The 19426-nt window shown below is 32.9% G+C and overlaps 1 protein-coding gene across 1 annotated transcript in view; it reads right to left on the bottom strand.

Annotated features, from left to right (window-relative positions):
- The window catches only part of Vinc (vinculin), a 453217-nt gene that overhangs the window by 328574 nt on the left and 105217 nt on the right, over positions 1-19426 (bottom strand). Inside the window, exons 6-8 of the mRNA XM_072537619.1 lie at positions 17323-17402; positions 17036-17266; positions 16853-16949 (exon numbers count right to left, since the gene is read on the bottom strand). Coding sequence (XP_072393720.1) covers positions 16853-16949; positions 17036-17266; positions 17323-17402 — 408 coding nt within the window. The remainder of the gene's footprint in view (positions 1-16852; positions 16950-17035; positions 17267-17322; positions 17403-19426) is intronic.

The following is a 19426-nucleotide window of genomic DNA, read 5'->3' as shown; positions in this document are numbered from 1 at the left end:
AATTCTACCCAGAGATTATCTTCCATTGTTTTTTTGTATTAACCATTTATTTCATTATTAACTTTAATTATTTTATTATGTGTTTACTTAACTAATTTTTTTATATTTCATCTTGTGTTATTAACTCTGGTTATTATCCCTTCAGGATAATAGACCGTTTCAATTGTTTAACTTGGCTTGTTCCCATTTATATATTACTTGGTTTATATTTGAATTTAGAGGTGTTTAACAATATTGTTGGTCATATTGTAGGTTAGTCTAATATATTTACTTGGCTATACGTTCTTCCATCGTTAGCATTATTTTGTTTAAGGTTGTTTTTAACCTAGATGTAGGTTGTACACTCTATATCAGAGTTATTCTGTGTAGTTTTCAACTTTTTATTATAGTTGTTTTCAACATTTCTTTTTTAAAATATTATATTGTGAAATTTTCATATACTTTTTGGGTAACTTAGAGATTGTCAAAATCTAAGAAGTTATATTTAATAAACTTGAATTTGTTTTGCATATAATTTTCTATTAATATTTCCTTACCTTTTTACATGTACAGCATTTTTGTTTATTAAATCAACTTTAAATAATATTAGCAGTATACGATACCTGGAAGAGTGACCGTTACTCTTTTTAGAGTAGTATCCCTCTTCTGGCGCCCTCAATTTGTTTTCTTCATTAATTTTCATTATATCTATTCATTTTTCATATCTTCTTTTCTATCCATCATACATATTTTCCTGATTTACTGTCTTTAAAAGGCATGCAAATTGGCCGTATCCATCCTTGAGTTTCTAGTGGTCATTCTCCTGCCTACATTGCTAGCCTAGCCACATTCCGTTCAATATTTTTTTTTCATACTTCTTTACTTAATTGTTATTAATTTTATCCCATATATATATAGACCACTCTTCTTATACCTCTCTCCTCCTACACACCCCAGTATTTTGCTACATCGGCGTCCCAACGCGGTGCCTTTTCCAAGTTTTTGGTTTTAAGACAGTAGCTTTTAGCTGATTTCTTTTTTTTTTACTTGAGTTTTTGTATTTTTGCTTTTTCTTTTTTTTACTCATATTATTGCTGATTTATTCTATCTTTAAATTTTTTATTAATACTAAACAGGTATACTTATACTGCTGTATTGATTTATTAGTTTTATTTATTAGATTTATTAGTTATTAATATTTTGAGACCTCAGTGATAGGTTATAGTAGTACAGCTTACATTCTAGGTTGAATTTTGTATTTTTATTGAGAACTTATATTTACTTACTTACCTACACATACTTATATCGTATATTATATAAACTATTATTCCTACAGCCAACAGTATTATACTTATAGGTACTATTAATTGTTGCATATATATTAATATTTGGTTTAGAATAGTTATAATTTACATATAACTAGAAATTATTTTGAGTATTTTAGTAAGATAACTAAGGTATTTATTTGATTATATATATATATATATATATATATATATATATATATATATATATATATATATATATATATATATATATATATATATATATTATTTTTGCTGGCTATTTTGATCTTGGTGGTGTGTTGCTAATAATTTGTCCACATTTTTTTTTGCAACTTAGGTATAATTAATAATTAGTATTTCATATTTCTGATCTTGGTATCACTTTGTCCATATTTTTCCTCTCATCATGTGTGCTTTCAAAGTTGAGCATCTTTTGGTAAACGAATTGGATTACGAATTGAATGTTAGGGGTATAACGCCTGCAGAGTCGGCAAAGGTTGAAGACAAACGCAAGCTTTTGCGTGGAGATTTAAAGCAGAAACAGGACAATAGGAGTTTTACTCAGATTTCTGCTACACACATCCCTTTCGATGACCAACAGAAAGGAATATCCGAAACCTTAGATGATTTGTCGACGAGAATAGGAGATTTCAGGGGAACTGTACAAGATAACTTGTATGCGCGACTAACTTCTCGTTTAGCTCACATTTCTGGCCGCGTACATTTGTTACATTGCACTACTGAAGAGCAGGAATCTTTTAAAAAGACTGTTTCTCTGAGAATACTTACATTGGAGGGTGAACTTGATTCTAGAGTTAATTACATTGTTACATCTACTCCTAATGCTCCAGTCAATGTAGTTCCTAGCTTCGCATACTCCAAACCTGTGCAAGTACACAAATGGGGTATTTCATTTTCTGGTGAAAAACAGCACACTGATGTGATGTCATTTATAGAAAGGGTTGAATGTCTTCGTGTTTCTAGAGGTGTCTCTGAAGAGGATTTGTTTGCTGCTTCTGCTGAACTGTTCACCGGTACAGCTTTTACATGGTTCATGAATAATAGAGGTAGTCTTTCTTGTTGGTATGATCTTGTACACAAGTTGAAGTCAGATTTTCTTCCTTACTCATTCCAGGATGATCTATTGGACCAAATCAAAAACCATAAGCAGAAACCTGGAGAATCTGTCACCATGTTCATTAACACTATTTTGGGCATGTGTAGCCGTTTGGAGACTTCTTTATCAGATTCTGTTAAGATAAAAATTATTCTTAAATGTCTGTTACCTTTTTATCATCAACAGCTAGCTCTTATGGACATCCAAACTATTGATGACCTTACTGTAAAGTGTAAACGTTTAGAGGAAACGTTATCCTGGTCCTCTCAGTCTTCATCCACATCTCGACCTTCTTCTAATTTTTCTTCTCAGCCAAACTCTTTTAGTCATCGTTCTTGGCAAAATAAGGGCCCTGAACGTAATGTGTCAGTTGTAAGTTCTATCGTCTGCTGGAATTGTCGTCAGTCTGGTCATTCGTTTGTTGAATGTTCGATCCCTCGCACTCGTATTTTCTGCCATGGTTGTGGTAGGGAAAACACTCTAAAGAGAAATTGTTTTAAGTGTTCGGGAAACGAATTGTCGGAGGTCCGTCCCCTGAGCGTTTCTCCGTCCACCATACAATCAGGGAATCAAACCCAAACTTTAAACGAGACCACTGGTCCAAGCACATCCAGCAACCCAAACCCATCTCCGAGTCGGAAAGGGAAAGGGGTAACTTTCAAAAAAGCAAAGCACACCACAGGACAAAATCAGTCCCGAAATTAACTACTAATCATGAAACGTTGAATCCGCCTATTTTAAGTGATCACAGATGGTCAACTACCAATTCTTCTTTACCCAGTAGCGTTAAACACAATTCTAATGATTACAGTAGTGAAATAGTTCCATTATCAGTATCAACTTCTAGGTTTGTTGATGATGATGATATGTCTATGGTTGTACCATATAATATTTATACCCAATCAAATACTTTAGATTTAGATTTAAATTCTTTACTAGTTAGGAAGGTTAATGATAATAGGCCTTATTTACCCATTAAGATTTTAGGACAAGCATGCTTAGCGTTGTTAGATAGTGGCTCTAATATTTCATTGATAGGTGCACATTCGTTACATCTATTGAAAAATGCAACTTCTTCCATTATGCCCATTTCATCTTTGCAGGTATCTACTGCAGATGGTACAGTTCAGTCTATTACAGGCAAACTTCAAACTGAAATCACTGTTGCAAATATATGTAGAGAAATCACATTTTATGTTATTCCTTCTGTACAGAATTCTATAATTTTAGGTATGGACTTTTTCAATGCTTTCAATAGCACGTTAAGTTGTTCTGATTTTTCGTTTTCAATTTCTGAATTTAATTTAGCTACTCTGAGTGCTATTCATGATTTTTCTAGTCTATCTAGTTCTGAACAAAGACAATTAGAGAACATGATCTCTAAATTTACTACTCTATCTTCCAAAGACAAACTAGGTCGTACGTCTTTAATATCTCACACTATTGAGGTGGGAAATCCCACTCCTTTTAGACTTTATCAGTATCCCATACCTCAAGCATGGCAGGCTGATTTAGAAACAGAAGTCGATTCGATGCTCTCGTTAAACATCATAGAACCTTCTACCTCGTCTTACTGTAGCCCTCTATGGTTAACGAAAAAGAAGGATGGATCCTTTAGGATCTGCTTTGATGGTCGGAAATTGAACAGTATTACCACTAACCGGGATGCTTATCCTATCCCCAGAATAGATGTGATTTTGAGCAAACTTCAGAATGCCAAATACATCTCTTCTATTGATTTGTCTAAGGCCTTCTTACAGATCCCATTGAGTGAAGAGAGCAAGAAGTATACTGCTTTTGCCGTCAGTGGCAAAGGACTATTTCAATTTGTCACTATGCCTTTTGGTCTTGTTTCTGCTCCCCAGACAATGTGTCGTCTGATGGATTTAGTCATTGGTCCTCAGTTAGAGCCCTATGTTTTCTATTATCTGGATGATATTTTAGTTGTTACTCCTGATTTTTCCCTTCATATGGAAATTTTAGATAAGTTGTTTTTACGCCTTAAGGAAGCTAATCTAACGATTAATTTAGATAAATGTCAGTTTTGCCGTCCTAGTCTTAAGTTTTTGGGTTATGTTGTTGATAATCAGGGTCTAAGAACTGATCCTGATAAAATTGTTGCCATTAAGAATTTTCCTATACCTAAGACCACAACCCAAGTCCGTAGGATATTGGGAATGTGTGGTTATTATCGTCGGTTTGTACCATCTTACTCTACCTTGTTGTCACCTCTTACTGATCTTCTAAAGAACAGGAAAAAGGGACAAACTATTACTTGGACTCCTGAGGCAGATGAAGCTTTTAGGCGCGTTAAAGATGCTTTAACGAGCGCTCCAGTCATGATGTCACCTAATTTTAATGAGCATTTTTATTTAATGACTGATTGCTCTAATACTGCTTCTGGTGGCGTGTTATTTCAGTTGAAAGATGGCTCTGAACACCCCATCGCTTATACGAGCAAGAAGTTGAATAAGGCACAGAAGAACTATTCCACTACGGAGAAAGAACTCTTAGCTATTATCCATGGGTTAGAAGCATTTCGTTATTATTTGGAAGGTCGTAATTTCACTATCATTACAGACCACAGTTCTTTAGTATGGCTTCATAGCATGAAAAACCCTTCACAGAGACTTTCCCGATGGATCTGTAAACTGGCTGCCTATTCCTATAAGATTATCCATAGAAAGGCAAACGGGGTAGTAGTTGCAGATGCTCTTTCCCGTGTCCATGACATTAAGGTCTTAGATCTGTCCTCTTTAACTCCTGACGCGTGGTATCAGAATATGATTGATAGGGTTACTCAAGACCCACAAAAGTATCCTGATTTTAAGGTAGAAAACAATGTGCTGTACAAACACATTTTAGGTCCGGTAGAGACATTATCTAATATGTCCGACTGGAAAATAGTCGTACCTACGCCAAATCGGGAAAACATTTTGCGTATGTTTCACGATGAGGTTACTGCTGGTCATTTTGGCTTTTATAAAACGTATCACCGTATTGCAGAGTTATATTATTGGCCCGGCTTGCGCAAATCTGTAAAAAAGCATATTGCTAAGTGCATGGTTTGTGCTACTTGTAAACCAAGTAATTTACCACAAGCTGGACTCATGGGTTCCTTCAGGAACATTGATTTTCCTTGGCAAATGATCTCGTTGGATCCCATTGGACCATATCCTCGTAGCTACAAAGGAAATACCTATTGTTTAGTAGTTGTGGATTATTTCACTAAATTTCCTTTAGTTTTTCCTCTTCGTCAGGCCACAACTCCAGCAATCGTGAAATATTTGGAGGAACAAGTCTTTTTGTTGTTTGGTGTTCCCCAAATTGTTTCCTGTGACAATGGTCCACAGTTCGTGTCTAAAGCTTTTAAAGACCTTCTAACCAAATACAAGGTTCAGAAGATCTTTTATAATGCTGCGTACCATCCGTAAGCAAACCATACTGAGAGAGTGAATCGAAGTATTGTCACAGCCTTGAGATCATACACTTTCTCAGATCACAGAGCTTGGGATCAATATATTCACTCCATAGCTCAAGCCATAAGGACTTCTGTCCATGAAGTGGCACAATGCTCCCCATCATACTTGAATTTTGGCAGAAACATTGCTTTATCTGGTGACTATTTTGGGTTAATTTCTGAAAATTCCGCAAATCTCCCTCAAATATCCGAGAGACTTCATCGTCTAGATGACCTTCAGACTCTACCTCCAATTTTTGCTGATATCAGGAAGAAGTTAAAAACTTCTTACCTCCGGAACAAAAGTCAATACAATTTGAGGAAGAGAGATTTGCGATTCTTTGTTGGCGATAGAGTTTTAAAGAGAAACTTTGTAAAATCAAGTAAAGGTGATGCTATTTCGGCAAAATTTTGCCAGAAATACATTCCGTGTACGGTTGTAAGGGTAATATATCCTTTGGTATATGAATTAAGGGACAATTCGACCAACAAACGAATTGGTCATTTTCATGTAAAGGATTTACTGCCTGATAACACCATCGACGAGGTGAGTTCTTCATCCTCAGAAGAAGACTAACTTAACACTTTCGTTTAAACTAATCTCTTTCTCTGTTTGTCTTTAGCTTATTTTGATGATATTTTGCATTTTTGTCTAAGATTTTCTTAATCACCAGATAACGTAGGTACACCGCTATTTTTTGTATCTTTTGGCAATGGTTAATGACTTCTATAACTTATTAGATAATTAGTATGTATGACTTACATTCTTTTTTGTATTATAAATGATGCACTTTATAATGAATTAATATTCTTAAGTACTAATCTTCCCAGGAGAATTACTCCTTTTAATCTCTTATGATACGAGGGTTGTTTAGTATATATTTACATATTTAGATTTATACTTATAGTTAATCCTATTACTGATAAGGAACTATGGAACTATGTTGTTACACTACTGGATCATATATTGTGTGTTATATCTTTGATATTTGATTCCTTAGTATTTGTTTTGATATATTTGTTCAATATTTGCCAATTTGGAAAGATGTTGTGATTTTTTTTTATCTTTGGTCTGCTTTATTCTCACTTGTCACGAAAATCTTAAATACTCTACAATAATTTATGTCCTGATTCCATATACAGGATGGTTCTGGAATTAGTTTGGAATTTTGAAGTAGGTAAGGATGACCGGTGTCCTTCTTATTTCTTCTTATTTATTCTTCTGAATTTTCTGTCAATGAATCTGTCAATACTCAGCTTTAGTGAATACGTGGGTTCGAGATTGTTGCTCAGCAACTGATCACTGCTGCTCAATTAGGTTCGTACTATATGTGTTTATTGCAGAGTAGGCAGATGTTTATGCCTCATAATATTTCTGGTCAGGAAATGCTCGCGACATGTCCTAACCATTCTTGTGTGATTGTCCAAATATTCCAGTTACCTTTTCACAACTTGATAGGGAAGTTTAATTAGTTCATATTAGTTATCTTACTTCAGGTTATGTTTTTTTTTTCTTTAACTATCCCTACACATGTCAAGTTAGTCATTTTCATTATTTAAGAGTTTAGACAAATGAGTTGTTCTCTTAGTGTAATCCCACTTCTTTCCTTAGGCATAAATTGCTGTTTAGATTTAGGACTATTCCCGGATAATTCCATGCTGCGAGAACTTGTTATAAATCTACAGTTTTGTTCAAAATTGGTTGCTTGTTCTCGACATATTTTTTTTTCTATCGTTAGTAATGGTATTATAGGAAAAGTCCACCACTTATATTTTCTTAGGATTTCTATTGGGATTTTATCGGTGTCTGGTTATTCTCATACATCTGTTGTAGCCACATGCTATAGTTAGCGAATACCAGCACACTCAAAATTTATTTAGCCTCTGAATTCCTTTAGTCCATTTTAGACTTTAGACTTTAGGTATTTATCTTTATCTTTGGTCTAGTTCAGTTACATATTACATTACTTAGTCTGAATAAGTGTGACAATGCTGCTTCACACTTTAGGAAATTTTGCTTTATTGTAATTACTTAGTTGGTATTGGCTCATATTACCGGATGAGGGTAAGAGCTAATTTAGTTATTAGCATTAGTGAGAATTGGTCCTTTCCTGATCGTTCTTCTTTGGATATGCTCTATTTATAAATCTGGTGTCCATCGATAGTCCGATTTTGGATTCAGTGTCTGATTCCTCACTTATTTGGTTTATTTGGTTATGTAGGTTCGTATCACCAGATGTGGGTGTACGTAGACCTCATTTAGTTTTGAGATTTAGTATTGGTGTGAATGGGTCCATAAATCTTCCTGGTCGTTCTTCTTTGGATATGCTTGGTGTCCATTGATAGTCTGACTTTGGATTAAGCGTCCTATTTCACATTTATTTTGGTTATTACGTCTTTGATATACTTTGGTATGTTTACGATTTAGATTACTATTTGTGTTATTTGGTTTGGTGAGAATTGCTGCATAAATCTTCCTGATTGTTCTTCTCTGGATATATTACTATGAATCTGGTGTCCATTGTTAGTTCAATTTTGGATTAAGTGTTCAGTTCTTAACCTGTTTAGTTTATGATTTATTTGATCTTAGTTTAGTATATCTCCGGGTGAGATATTGGTTGAATTGGCTCATACATTTGCCTGGTTGTTCGTCCTTGGATATACTTAGTCTTATAGATCTGATGTCCATGGATAGTTCAATTTTGGATTTAGTGCCCAATTCGAAATTTATTTGTCAGCAAGAACTTAGTTGGTATATTTAGTTAATAATAAGTTAATAATAATAAAATTTTTTGATTAAAATTTTTTTTTTCCCGACTAGTAGGGGAATGTAACAGTCGTTACTTTTATTACAATTTATATTAAAATAATAAACAATTTATATTAAAATAATTTCAGAGATGTAGTATGGGTTGCCTAACTTTAAGTGTTCATTTGCCCATTAAGTGTGTATTTTTAATAATTTGAGTTGTCACTCTGATCTAATTTGGTACCATTGCGAACCAAAGAGATCACAGGAGATTAGGGGGAGTGAAAACTGGCTCTTAGTTAACTTGGTTAACCAACTGTGAATTACAATTCACTTTTGATCGAGAGTTTGAAGTGGTACAAAGGTGGTAGTTAGCGAAAGAAAATCCAATTAATGCATAGAATTTCCTTCACTTCAAGAAGTTAAATATTCTAAGTATAACCATAACAATTTAATTGACGGTGTTTTCGGAAACTCGGGAAGTTGAAGTGAAATTTCTAGCACGGAATTGATTAGCTATCTGGTAAATAATAATTTTTTTTATATTATAAAAACTAACTTTTTGTTCCCACATCCCACATCCTTAAGGTATTCAGAATGACCTTGGGTCACGAATTCAAGCATAGTATGGCCGCTTACAATCATTCTGGCATGAATCTGATTAAAATTCTGAATTTTTCGTAAATCTCTGACATCTATTACAATTTCCACAGATATTTTAATGAACATTAGAGTATTTTATCTATATCCTATTATTCAGATTCATTATTTCATATTTTAATATAGTATTTTGTTCAAGGCCATTATATTTTTACTCTATGTGAAGCAAGGTCACGCTACATCCGATTGGATGGGTTTTTTTTATCTACCATAATTATCTTTTTGCTCCGGTTTCTTATGCTGAAAGAAACTTTCCTCACTTCTTCTTTGATTTCTTTTTATCAATGTTGAGATTAGAAGTAACGGGGAATTGTTTTCAGCCACCTCCCATGGAATTATAAACTTCCCTCAGAACATCCGAGGGAGAGTACCACTTCAACTCTATAAGAATCAGGGTCATTGGGACAAGCCAGGGAGTATTGTCTACTCCACCCTCATTTTTTCTCCAGCCTGCACCTAGAGGTAGGGCAGGACCGTAATCATCGGAACTGAGCCAATTAGCACCAGCTCCGTGCTAATTTCGGACCTCAAGGAGGACTTCGCTGGGACACCGAAGCCATTCGGGAGTATCCTTCCAGACAACTGTTTCACCTAGGAGGACAGTTGGTTTTTGCTTCAGAACTATATATATATATATATATATATATATATATATATATATATATATATATATATATATATATATATATATATATATATATCTTGTTTCACCAGTTATAGTTTTTTTTTATAACATATATATATATATATATATATATATATATATATATATATTAATTAATATAACTCCCCTTGGTGTAAGGTATCGGTAAGTTTGAGCTCAAATTCTACCCAGAGATTATCTTCCATTGTTTTTTTGTATTAACCATTTATTTCATTATTAACTTTAATTATTTCATTATGTGTTTACTTAACTAATTTTTTTATATTTCATCTTGTGTTATTAACTCTGGTTATTATCCCTTCAGGATAATAGACCGTTTCAATTGTTTAACTTGGCTTGTTCCCATTTATATATTACTTGGTTTATATTTGAATTTAGAGGTGTTTAACAATATTGTTGGTCATATTGTAGGTTAGTCTAATATATTTACTTGGCTATACGTTCTTCCAACGTTAGCATTATTTTGTTTAAGGTTGTTTTTAACCTAGATGTAGGTTGTACACTCTATATCAGAGTTATTCTGTGTAGTTTTCAACTTTTTATTATAGTTGTTTTCAACATTTCTTTTTTAAAATATTATATTGTGAAATTTTCATATACTTTTTGGGTAACTTAGAGATTGTCAAAATCTAAGAAGTTATATTTAATAAACTTGAATTTGTTTTGCATATAATTTTTTATTAATATTTCCTTACCTTTTTACATTTACAGCATTTTTGTTTATTAAATCAACTTTAATTAATATTAGCAGTATACGATACCTGGAAGAGTGACCGTTACTCTTTTTAGAGTAGTATCCCTCTTCTGGCGCCCTCAATTTATTTTCTTCGTTAATTTTCATTATATCTATTCATTTTTCATATCTTCTTTTCTATCCATCATACATATTTTCCTGATTTACTGTCTTTAAAAGGCATGCAAATTGGCCGTATCCATCCTTGAGTTTCTAGTGGTCATTCTCCTGCCTACATTGCTAGCCTAGCCACATTCCGTTCAATATTTTTTTTTTCATACTTCTTTACTTAATTGTTATCAATTTTATCCCATATATATAGACCACTCTTCTTATACCTCTCTCCTCCTACACACCCCAGTATTTTGCTACATTCAGAAGCCTGTATAAGCCAATGTAGCAAAATACTGGGGTGTGTAGGAGGAGAGAGGTATAAGAAGAGTGGTCTATATATATATGGGATAAAATAGATAACAATTAAGTAAAGAAGTAAAAAAAATATTGAACGGAATGTGGCTAGGCTAGCAATGTAGGCAAGAGAATGACCACTAGAAACTCAAGGATGGATACGGCCAATTTGCATGCCTTTTAAAGACAGTAAATCTGAAGTAGCAAATGTATGAAGCCTGCCAGAAGATCAAAATTTAAACAATGTCACTAGAAATCAAGATAATTTTGCTGTAAGAAATGCTGTCATTCGTACTGCATTTATTAATTAAATAAAATGTTTATTTTAAAATTATTTACGGTGCAATAAAACGTAATATAAGAATTATGAATGATTTAATTATTGTATAGGTATGTATTTTTAATTTAACAAAAAAAAAGTGTTGACAATTCAAATAGTCACAGAAATAAAATTAACTTAATTGTGTCGACTTTTTCTTATTAAACTCTGGTAATAAATCTACGAAATAAACGAAATACGACACTAATAACTGAATAAATATGATATTTAGATACGACAATGAATATTTTTATTACAGAATTTTTCTACAACAAATAAATACCTATAAGAAAGTGTTTATACCCACTTTTAACAGATAACTTTGTGAAAAATAGGCAAAAATATCACGGGATCTATTAGTAATTCATTTGTTTATAATATTCTCAAGCGATATATATATATATATATATATATATATATATATATATATATATATATATATATATATATATATATATATTATTTCAAGGAATTCATAAAAATAAGACCATATCAGCAAGTAGATACATAGGTGACATAATGACGGTATTAGATTTTTGTTTTGATAAAGGGCAGCGACAACCGCTGATACGTATTTCGACCTCTTTAGGTCTCGTCAGAACGGTATAGCCACTGCTTTTGATCTCAAATTAGATACATAATCCTTTCATTTTACAGTATTTGAAAAACGAAGTATGTACATATATTTCAGTTTCATTGTTCAGTTTTTTGTGTTTATTATAATTCGTGAGTAAAGTGTTCGATTTTAAGATGGCAAAACGGAATTTGTGTGCTTATTCGAGTTGTGGAAATATTATATGAAATCTTCAGCATCTTCAGGTCAAACGGTACAAAGTAAATTCAATGCTGAAATTATAAAAAGTCCATATTAGGGTGCTGTCTTATAAAGATATAGAACAAAAAAGTTGTAGTAATTATGCCAATATTACATGTCTGTGTTTATTAATATGCATAAAATTGATTTAGCAGACAAAGTAACAACCCACAAATTGGTAAGAGACAATCTATTGAATTGTAATAAATTAGAAATAAACAAAATATTACTTATATGCCGGTACAAGAATTTTTATATAATGATTGGTGATACATAGTTCAAACTATCCTGTATTGCTGATAATGGGTGATCTTCGGTCAATGTTGTAACTGTCTGACAATTAACTAGGTAGTTTCTTCAGGGGAGAGATGTTAACAGAAGATATAGGAGTAAGGTATATGTGATTGTTCGTTAAATGAAAGAGTGATGTTTTATATTATTTAAATTATTAAATATATAAATAAGATGCTTTGCAAATTTTAGAAAGCGAAACCGGTCGTTTTGGGTAGTAAAATTAAATTGATTGTAAGTCTAATTTATTTCTTTTATCTATTTAAAAATTTGTTATTTTAATAACTAATTTACAATAATATAAAATTAACCAAACGGTATTAAATTTCTTAATTCTCGAACTCATCCCCATATTGATGTTTCAGTTGTAGAATCTTTTCTTTAACTGTCAATTCTAGTTTCTGATTTTCTAATTTTAAAATGTCTCTACTTAACTCTTCCTTTCCTTTTCTAATTTTAAGAATATTTAATTTTATTTTTCCTTCTCTGAATCTTCTTCACACTTATTTTTCTTTTTGTGATGTGGGACTCCTGATACATAATGAAGTCTTTTTGCGCTTTTCCGGTAGTTTAACAGGATCAAGTTCAATGCATTGTTCAAGACCACCCTCATCTTGTACTTCTTCATCAACTTCTGCAACCTCACTTTCATTCCGAAGAAGTTCATCAAATGGAGCGGTACTATCATAAATATTTACTATTGGCTGCGTTCCACTAGTACTTGCCATAGATAAGTAATTCTCTCCAACGGAATCTGTCTCTTGAAATTTACTTGAACCACCAACGGTTTTGTAAATATCCACTTTTTTTCTTAACTGGCCTGCATTTCTTACTCCACTTTGTGCCGTTGCACTAACCTCCTCGGTGATAACCTCCCAGGCTTCGTTCTTCAATTTTACACTTGTGCCATCGGTTTGTTTGTTTTCAATTACATTGAAGTATTACTTTATTATTTCCAAAAGGTTTTCTTTCTCCTGCTCTGTGTAGTTTTTTCCTCGCTCTCGTTTCTTATCCGCCTTATTCATTTTTTAATAATTTATATATTTAAAATTTTAAAAAACACGTATTGACACTTCAAAAAGTCACAGAAATAAAATTAATCTAATTTATATAATCTTTTTCTTATTTTTTATGTATATTCTATACAGCGTCATCTGTAATTATACTAAGAAACTACAAATAGTTTGCAAATGGATCCATTAAATATTTTATTCATCAGTTAGTTATTTACTTGGTAGTTTTATTTTATAATACGGAATTGAATTAACTTCCCGATTTAGTAGCAGAGTAAATTTAACCCAAAGATACTTATTTGACGATTTATTTGTCGTTTATAATACCGGACATTAGAAAAATAAGTTCTTCCCGATACAATCCGACTTTCAGGGACTCCCCGGATGTAAATACCGATGCAAATATCCCTCGGTGAAATCCCGAATTTTTGAATCGAGTACTTTACTTTCATCTTTTATATAAAGGGACAACAATAATTCATTCCAAATTCGTTAGTTGGTGTGTGTGCAGTGTAAAGTTTGTGGTGGCATAAATTTGGATTTATCAAAAATCAAGAAATAAAATAAGTAAGTGTTCCATAGCAGTATGAAAGAGAAATTGAAAAATTGAGACACCTCTATGAAGAAGTACAAACTGATAATGAAGAAGTAGAAAATATGGCAGAAAGCGACGTAGATTTGATTGCTGACGAAAATTTTGTTTTAGAAAGCGATCATGTCACAGATACACAACAATAAGCTATAGACGAAGAATCAGAGGAAGAAGAATCTGTTTCAGAAGAGAGTAGATCAGCTTATTATTATGGTAAGGATGGGACGAAATGGAGAAAAGAAGCTTCAACCCTAAATGTTCGTACTCGGACAAGGAATATAATTATACATTTGCCAGGATTTGTAGGAATGGGTAGAATTGCTTCTACACCTGTTGAATGTTTTATGCTGTTTTTTGGTGATATTCTTCCCATCATCATAGAAAATACTAACATATTCATTCGAGCTAACGCACACAAGTATGCTAATAAATATGACACCAAAGACACTGATGACTGTGAAATAAAAGCATTATTAGGTTTACTATATTTGGCTGGATCTCAACATGGTGGTCATAAAAATTTGTTGGAGTTTTATGATATTGATGGATTGGGAGCAAAGATATTTCCTGCTACAATGGCTTTAGGAAGAGTCAGGTTTCTATTAAGATGTCTAAGGCTAGATGATATTAATACTAGAGAAGAAAGAAAAGCCCTAGGTAAACTTACACCGGTAAGAAGTATTGCTGAAATTTTCAACCAGAAATACAAAGCTAATTATTCTCCTGGACAATATTGTAACGAAATAGCCAATCTCCGATACGTCATAATTCTTAGAAGGAAAGATCTAGAGAACATAAGAATTTGCATTTCAATACCGCCCGTCTTCGATGGTTCTTTCGATGAGACGAATTAGAGGTGGGATAACGCCAGAATATTCTAGAACATAGTAACTTTGTTATATATATATATATATATATATATATATATATATATATATATATATATATATATATATATATATATATATGTAACGTTTTTAGGAGTGAGTTAGGTGTTAAGATACTACCGAACTGTAAAGTTATAAATAAATATATGTATATAAATTCGAACCGCTCGTTTTATTTAATCTCGCTACAATATATAACACTCGATGAAATGTTACTTGCATTTCGACTAAGGTGCAGTTTTAAAATATATATTCCTAACAAATCCGACAAATACGGTTTGAAAGTATTTTCAACAGTATGTAGACCTTTTACGCAACACATTTAGAAATTTATGCTAGAACTCAGCCTGACGGACCTTTTAAGATTGAAAATTCTACTGGTGCTGTAACCGAAAGAATGTGTTTACACTTATCTGGAACACAAAGAAATATTACAATGGATCGATGGTTTACTGGATATCAGACTGAAAAAAGTTTGTTAAAAGTTCACAAACTTACAGTCATCGGTACCATTCAGTCCAATAGAAGAGAATTGCCGCATCAAATAACAAACATCAAAAACCGATCTCGACGTTCATCTGTTTTTGCATTTGGTACCGATATTACTACAGTGTCGTATATTCCGAAAAAATCAAAAAGTGTATTGCTTTTGTCCTATATGATTCTCGACAATAAAATTGATGAAGTAACTGGAGAAGATGCAAAACCAGAAATTATTACATTTTACAATCTGACAAAGGGAGGAGTAAACGTTGTTGACAGAAAAATATTTTCCTATAATGTTGCTAGAAACACTAGACGTTGGACTATGGTAGTATTCTATGGCCTCATGAATGTCAACTGCCGTCAATGCTTTCGTAATATACAAAGGAAACAATCCAGAAGGAGAATTTAAAAATTGCATAAGACTATTTATTAAAGATTTAGGAATAAATATAACAAAAGAAAACATGGCAAGGAGAGCTTTCAATCCTCATTTAGCTCGAATTGTACGACAATCGGGGTCGCGCCTATCAAATACTCCTATGCCAGACCCATTCCTACATCATATGTAGGAGTTTTGGAAAACATTTATTTACTCAGTGATAATAAAAGTTAAACAAAGCAGAAAATGCAAGGTTTTAGATTAATTCCTAAATTTTTTGAAAAATAAAACAAGACAAAAATACAATGCCACAAGGTCAGGACAGGTAAACCGACAAAATACTTAAAAACATTAAGTGAATGTTATCTGAAATTTGCGGGTCTTTTAAATTTTGGTCCTGATAGACCCCACCCGTCCACTGGTGAGATTTTCGGACGACCCGTCTACTGCCGGGTTAAAATGTAGAATCTACTGTTTCTTTTTGTACAATTACTTAAGGACCACCCCGTATAACCTATAGAAAAAACTTTAATTTGATCTATCTTGAAGTCTATACAATGGGAAATCCCCGAAACCCCTAAAAAACCAGTTTTCCCGCTTTTTGAAGGTGGCACACCTTACAGAAAAATTTGAAAAAAACCAGAAATATATTTTTTGATTAAATAAACAAAATATAAAAATTAGACCCGCAGCTATCTCCAAAAAAAGTTATAGGATATTTTCGAAAATAAATGCATTTTTAGGTTATGCACACTCAAGCTACGTGTCTATAAAAAATGGACTAGTTTTGTAAAAGTCTTAACAATGCGTGTGAATTTTTTTAAAATTTTTAGATTGCAACCTACCGAAAAAAAAATTGCGGAGGACAGAGGGCTGGCGGGTTAGAATTGCGCTGAGTCTTATTTTTTAATTAGATACAAACAAATTGAATTCTAGGAGTGAGGGCATCTTGCCTAACTTAACCGGGGGGTATCCTTTGTATTGGGAACTATTTTAATAAGAATAAACTAATTACCTGTCGACCTTCTTCCAAAATTGCGTTAATAGCTCTTCGTCCAAGATCTTTATCATCTTGCCCTGGATTAGACAACCACTTTCTAGCTTGTTCTAATCTAAAATGTTACTTTAACATAATTAACAAATATTACAGCAAAAAATAACGGAACAATGTGATAAAATAATAAAATGATTCACGCACCTTCCCTGGACAGTATGAGCTGTCTGTTGCATTCCGGTTTTATCTACTGCAACAATTGCGTTCATCACTGCCTGTTGTAAATTACCTAGTTTTTCTCGAATTCCCTTGGCTAAAGATTCAGCTTGAGGTGTAGTTCCTTTACCATCTTGTCTTAATTCGCAAAGAGCGTCTGTCATTGTTGTTAAATCAGAACATATTTTATTGATAATATGAGTATCTTGAGGAAGGCATCTACAATTTTAATATATCTACTTATTCTATACTTAAAATATTCAAAAATTCGTTACCTATCTGCTACTTTCTGGGCAGAATCAATAATTTGTCTAAGTGATTTTTCACCGACACCACCTCTTACGGCGTTTGGATCCTAAAAAAGAAAAATATCTTATTAAATTTAGTTTAAGCCTCTATGGATTATAAGAAAAATTATACAATTAAATAAAACCTTTTTTAGATAAATAACTTGGATATTTTCTTACAGTTAACAAGCTCCCCACTGCAGAGTCTTAGTTTGTTCTAAGGGTTTTCCGTATTGGTAAATAGGAACAATCGATCCATTCACAGGCCAACAACGAAAAAATTTTTTTACTTAAAACACCTTATTTATATTTTTTTAGGGTGCTAAACCCAAATATGACAGTTATAAAGCTGTATCACCTAAGATTTCTTCACATTTACACTTAAATTGATTAAATTTTGTGATTTTTTAAATAATTTAACAGGTTTTATATAGTTCAAAGGAATATAAAATATTAAAAGAGGAAGTTAATAAATGAAAATACTATTAGTAAGTCAGTAACATATCGAGCACACATTATTAATGTTTTTTAAATAATATACATATACCAAAGAGATACCAAGACCAAATACTTAGCATGTTGGGATAGTATTAATGAGTTTTTTTCCCGTTTTTTTTTACTCATTATTTACTATGCAATCACTAGAAGGAGAATTTTACTGTCATCATGGCATGTGGTTGTCTTTTTAAAGACGGATCACGTGCTATGATTTTTTCTGACAGATATTCTCAAGTTACAGTTGATTTCATGTAATCGAATGAACTATCTTCAATAAATCGTCTCCCTTAAAAAGCGCTCCCAGGTATACAAATTCGTTCACTGCTTCGATGACGTCGTTTTCTAGTGGTCGTAGGATTTGTGGTTGCGTGCTTATTTTTATATACCTCGCTTTGTTGGTGTTTATTATTAAACCCATTGTTGTAGCTGATTTTTTAATGCTACAAGTGGCAGCTTTACTTTAAGTGGCAGCCGTAGCTCAGCGGCTATGTTACTGGCTTAACAAGCTGGAGGGCCCGGGTTAAAATCCCGGCACCAACAAAATTTTCAATTTCTAATTTAATTGAGCTGCCATCGTGCTTCAGAGGGCACATAAAGCCGTCGGTCCCGGCTATGAAAGTAGTCGTAAGTCATGTTAGGGGCGCTTGCGCGACCTGAAAACCCTAACACTAGACCTTAGCCAGAAGGTTACACGAACTTTTTTTTAATGCTACATATGCCTCTCGTACAGCGTTTTCCGTTCTACCAACAATAGTGTTACGATAAATGTTAGTCATACCGGTTTCCCGCTTATACGTGATATTGGAAGTTTCGAGACGAGGATCGAATAATACCGTTGGCGTTCCGACCGAAGTTCTAAAAAGCGGGAAGAAATTTCTAGATTAACGGACGATTTGAGATTTAAAAGGACAGTCGAAAACAAGTGTCGTTTAATAAATTGTTCGCGCGGCTATTTAAATTGTAACCGGTGTGAATGTTTTAAATAAATTTTAATATTTAAGTGTTTTATATGTAGATTAAATAAATAAATGTATGTAAATAAACTCATGAAGTGTTGTAAAGTGTAGAACATTTTATAATAAAGTCAATAAAATAAATTTATAAATACAGTTCGGTGTCAGAGTGGAATATTCTAAATCAATTGTGAAAATGACTACGATTTATGAGCTCACAGTTACAAATTTAAGAAGACATCTCGAGGACAGAGAATTGGCTTCTACCGGAAAAAAGGCTGATTCAGTCCAAAAACGCAATCCAACGACTAAAGAACGCTTTGGAGGAAGAGGGTTTGGACCCGGAAACTTATATATTTAGAGAGAAACATGCTGCTGTCATCTCGTCGATTTCAAAAGTTTTCGAAAGTTAAGATTCGAAAGTTTCTGGTGATATCGCATCATTAGAGAACAAAGTTTCTGGCGATATTTCGAAAGTTTCTGGCGACATCGCTTCTTTAGAAAACAAAGTTTCTAACGAGATTTCTTCTCTGGAAAGCAAAGTTTCTGCTAACATCTCTTCGGAAATCTCTAAAGTCACTTCTGAGATGTCTGCCCTCGACGATAGAATATCTTCGTTAAAAAACCAAGTTGCTGCCGAT

Source organism: Diabrotica undecimpunctata, chromosome 7, assembly GCF_040954645.1.
Source record: "Diabrotica undecimpunctata isolate CICGRU chromosome 7, icDiaUnde3, whole genome shotgun sequence".
NCBI lineage: Eukaryota > Metazoa > Arthropoda > Insecta > Coleoptera > Chrysomelidae > Diabrotica > Diabrotica undecimpunctata.
The sequence above is the reverse complement of the archived record's forward strand: the minus strand, read 5'-3'. Positions and strand labels throughout refer to the sequence as shown.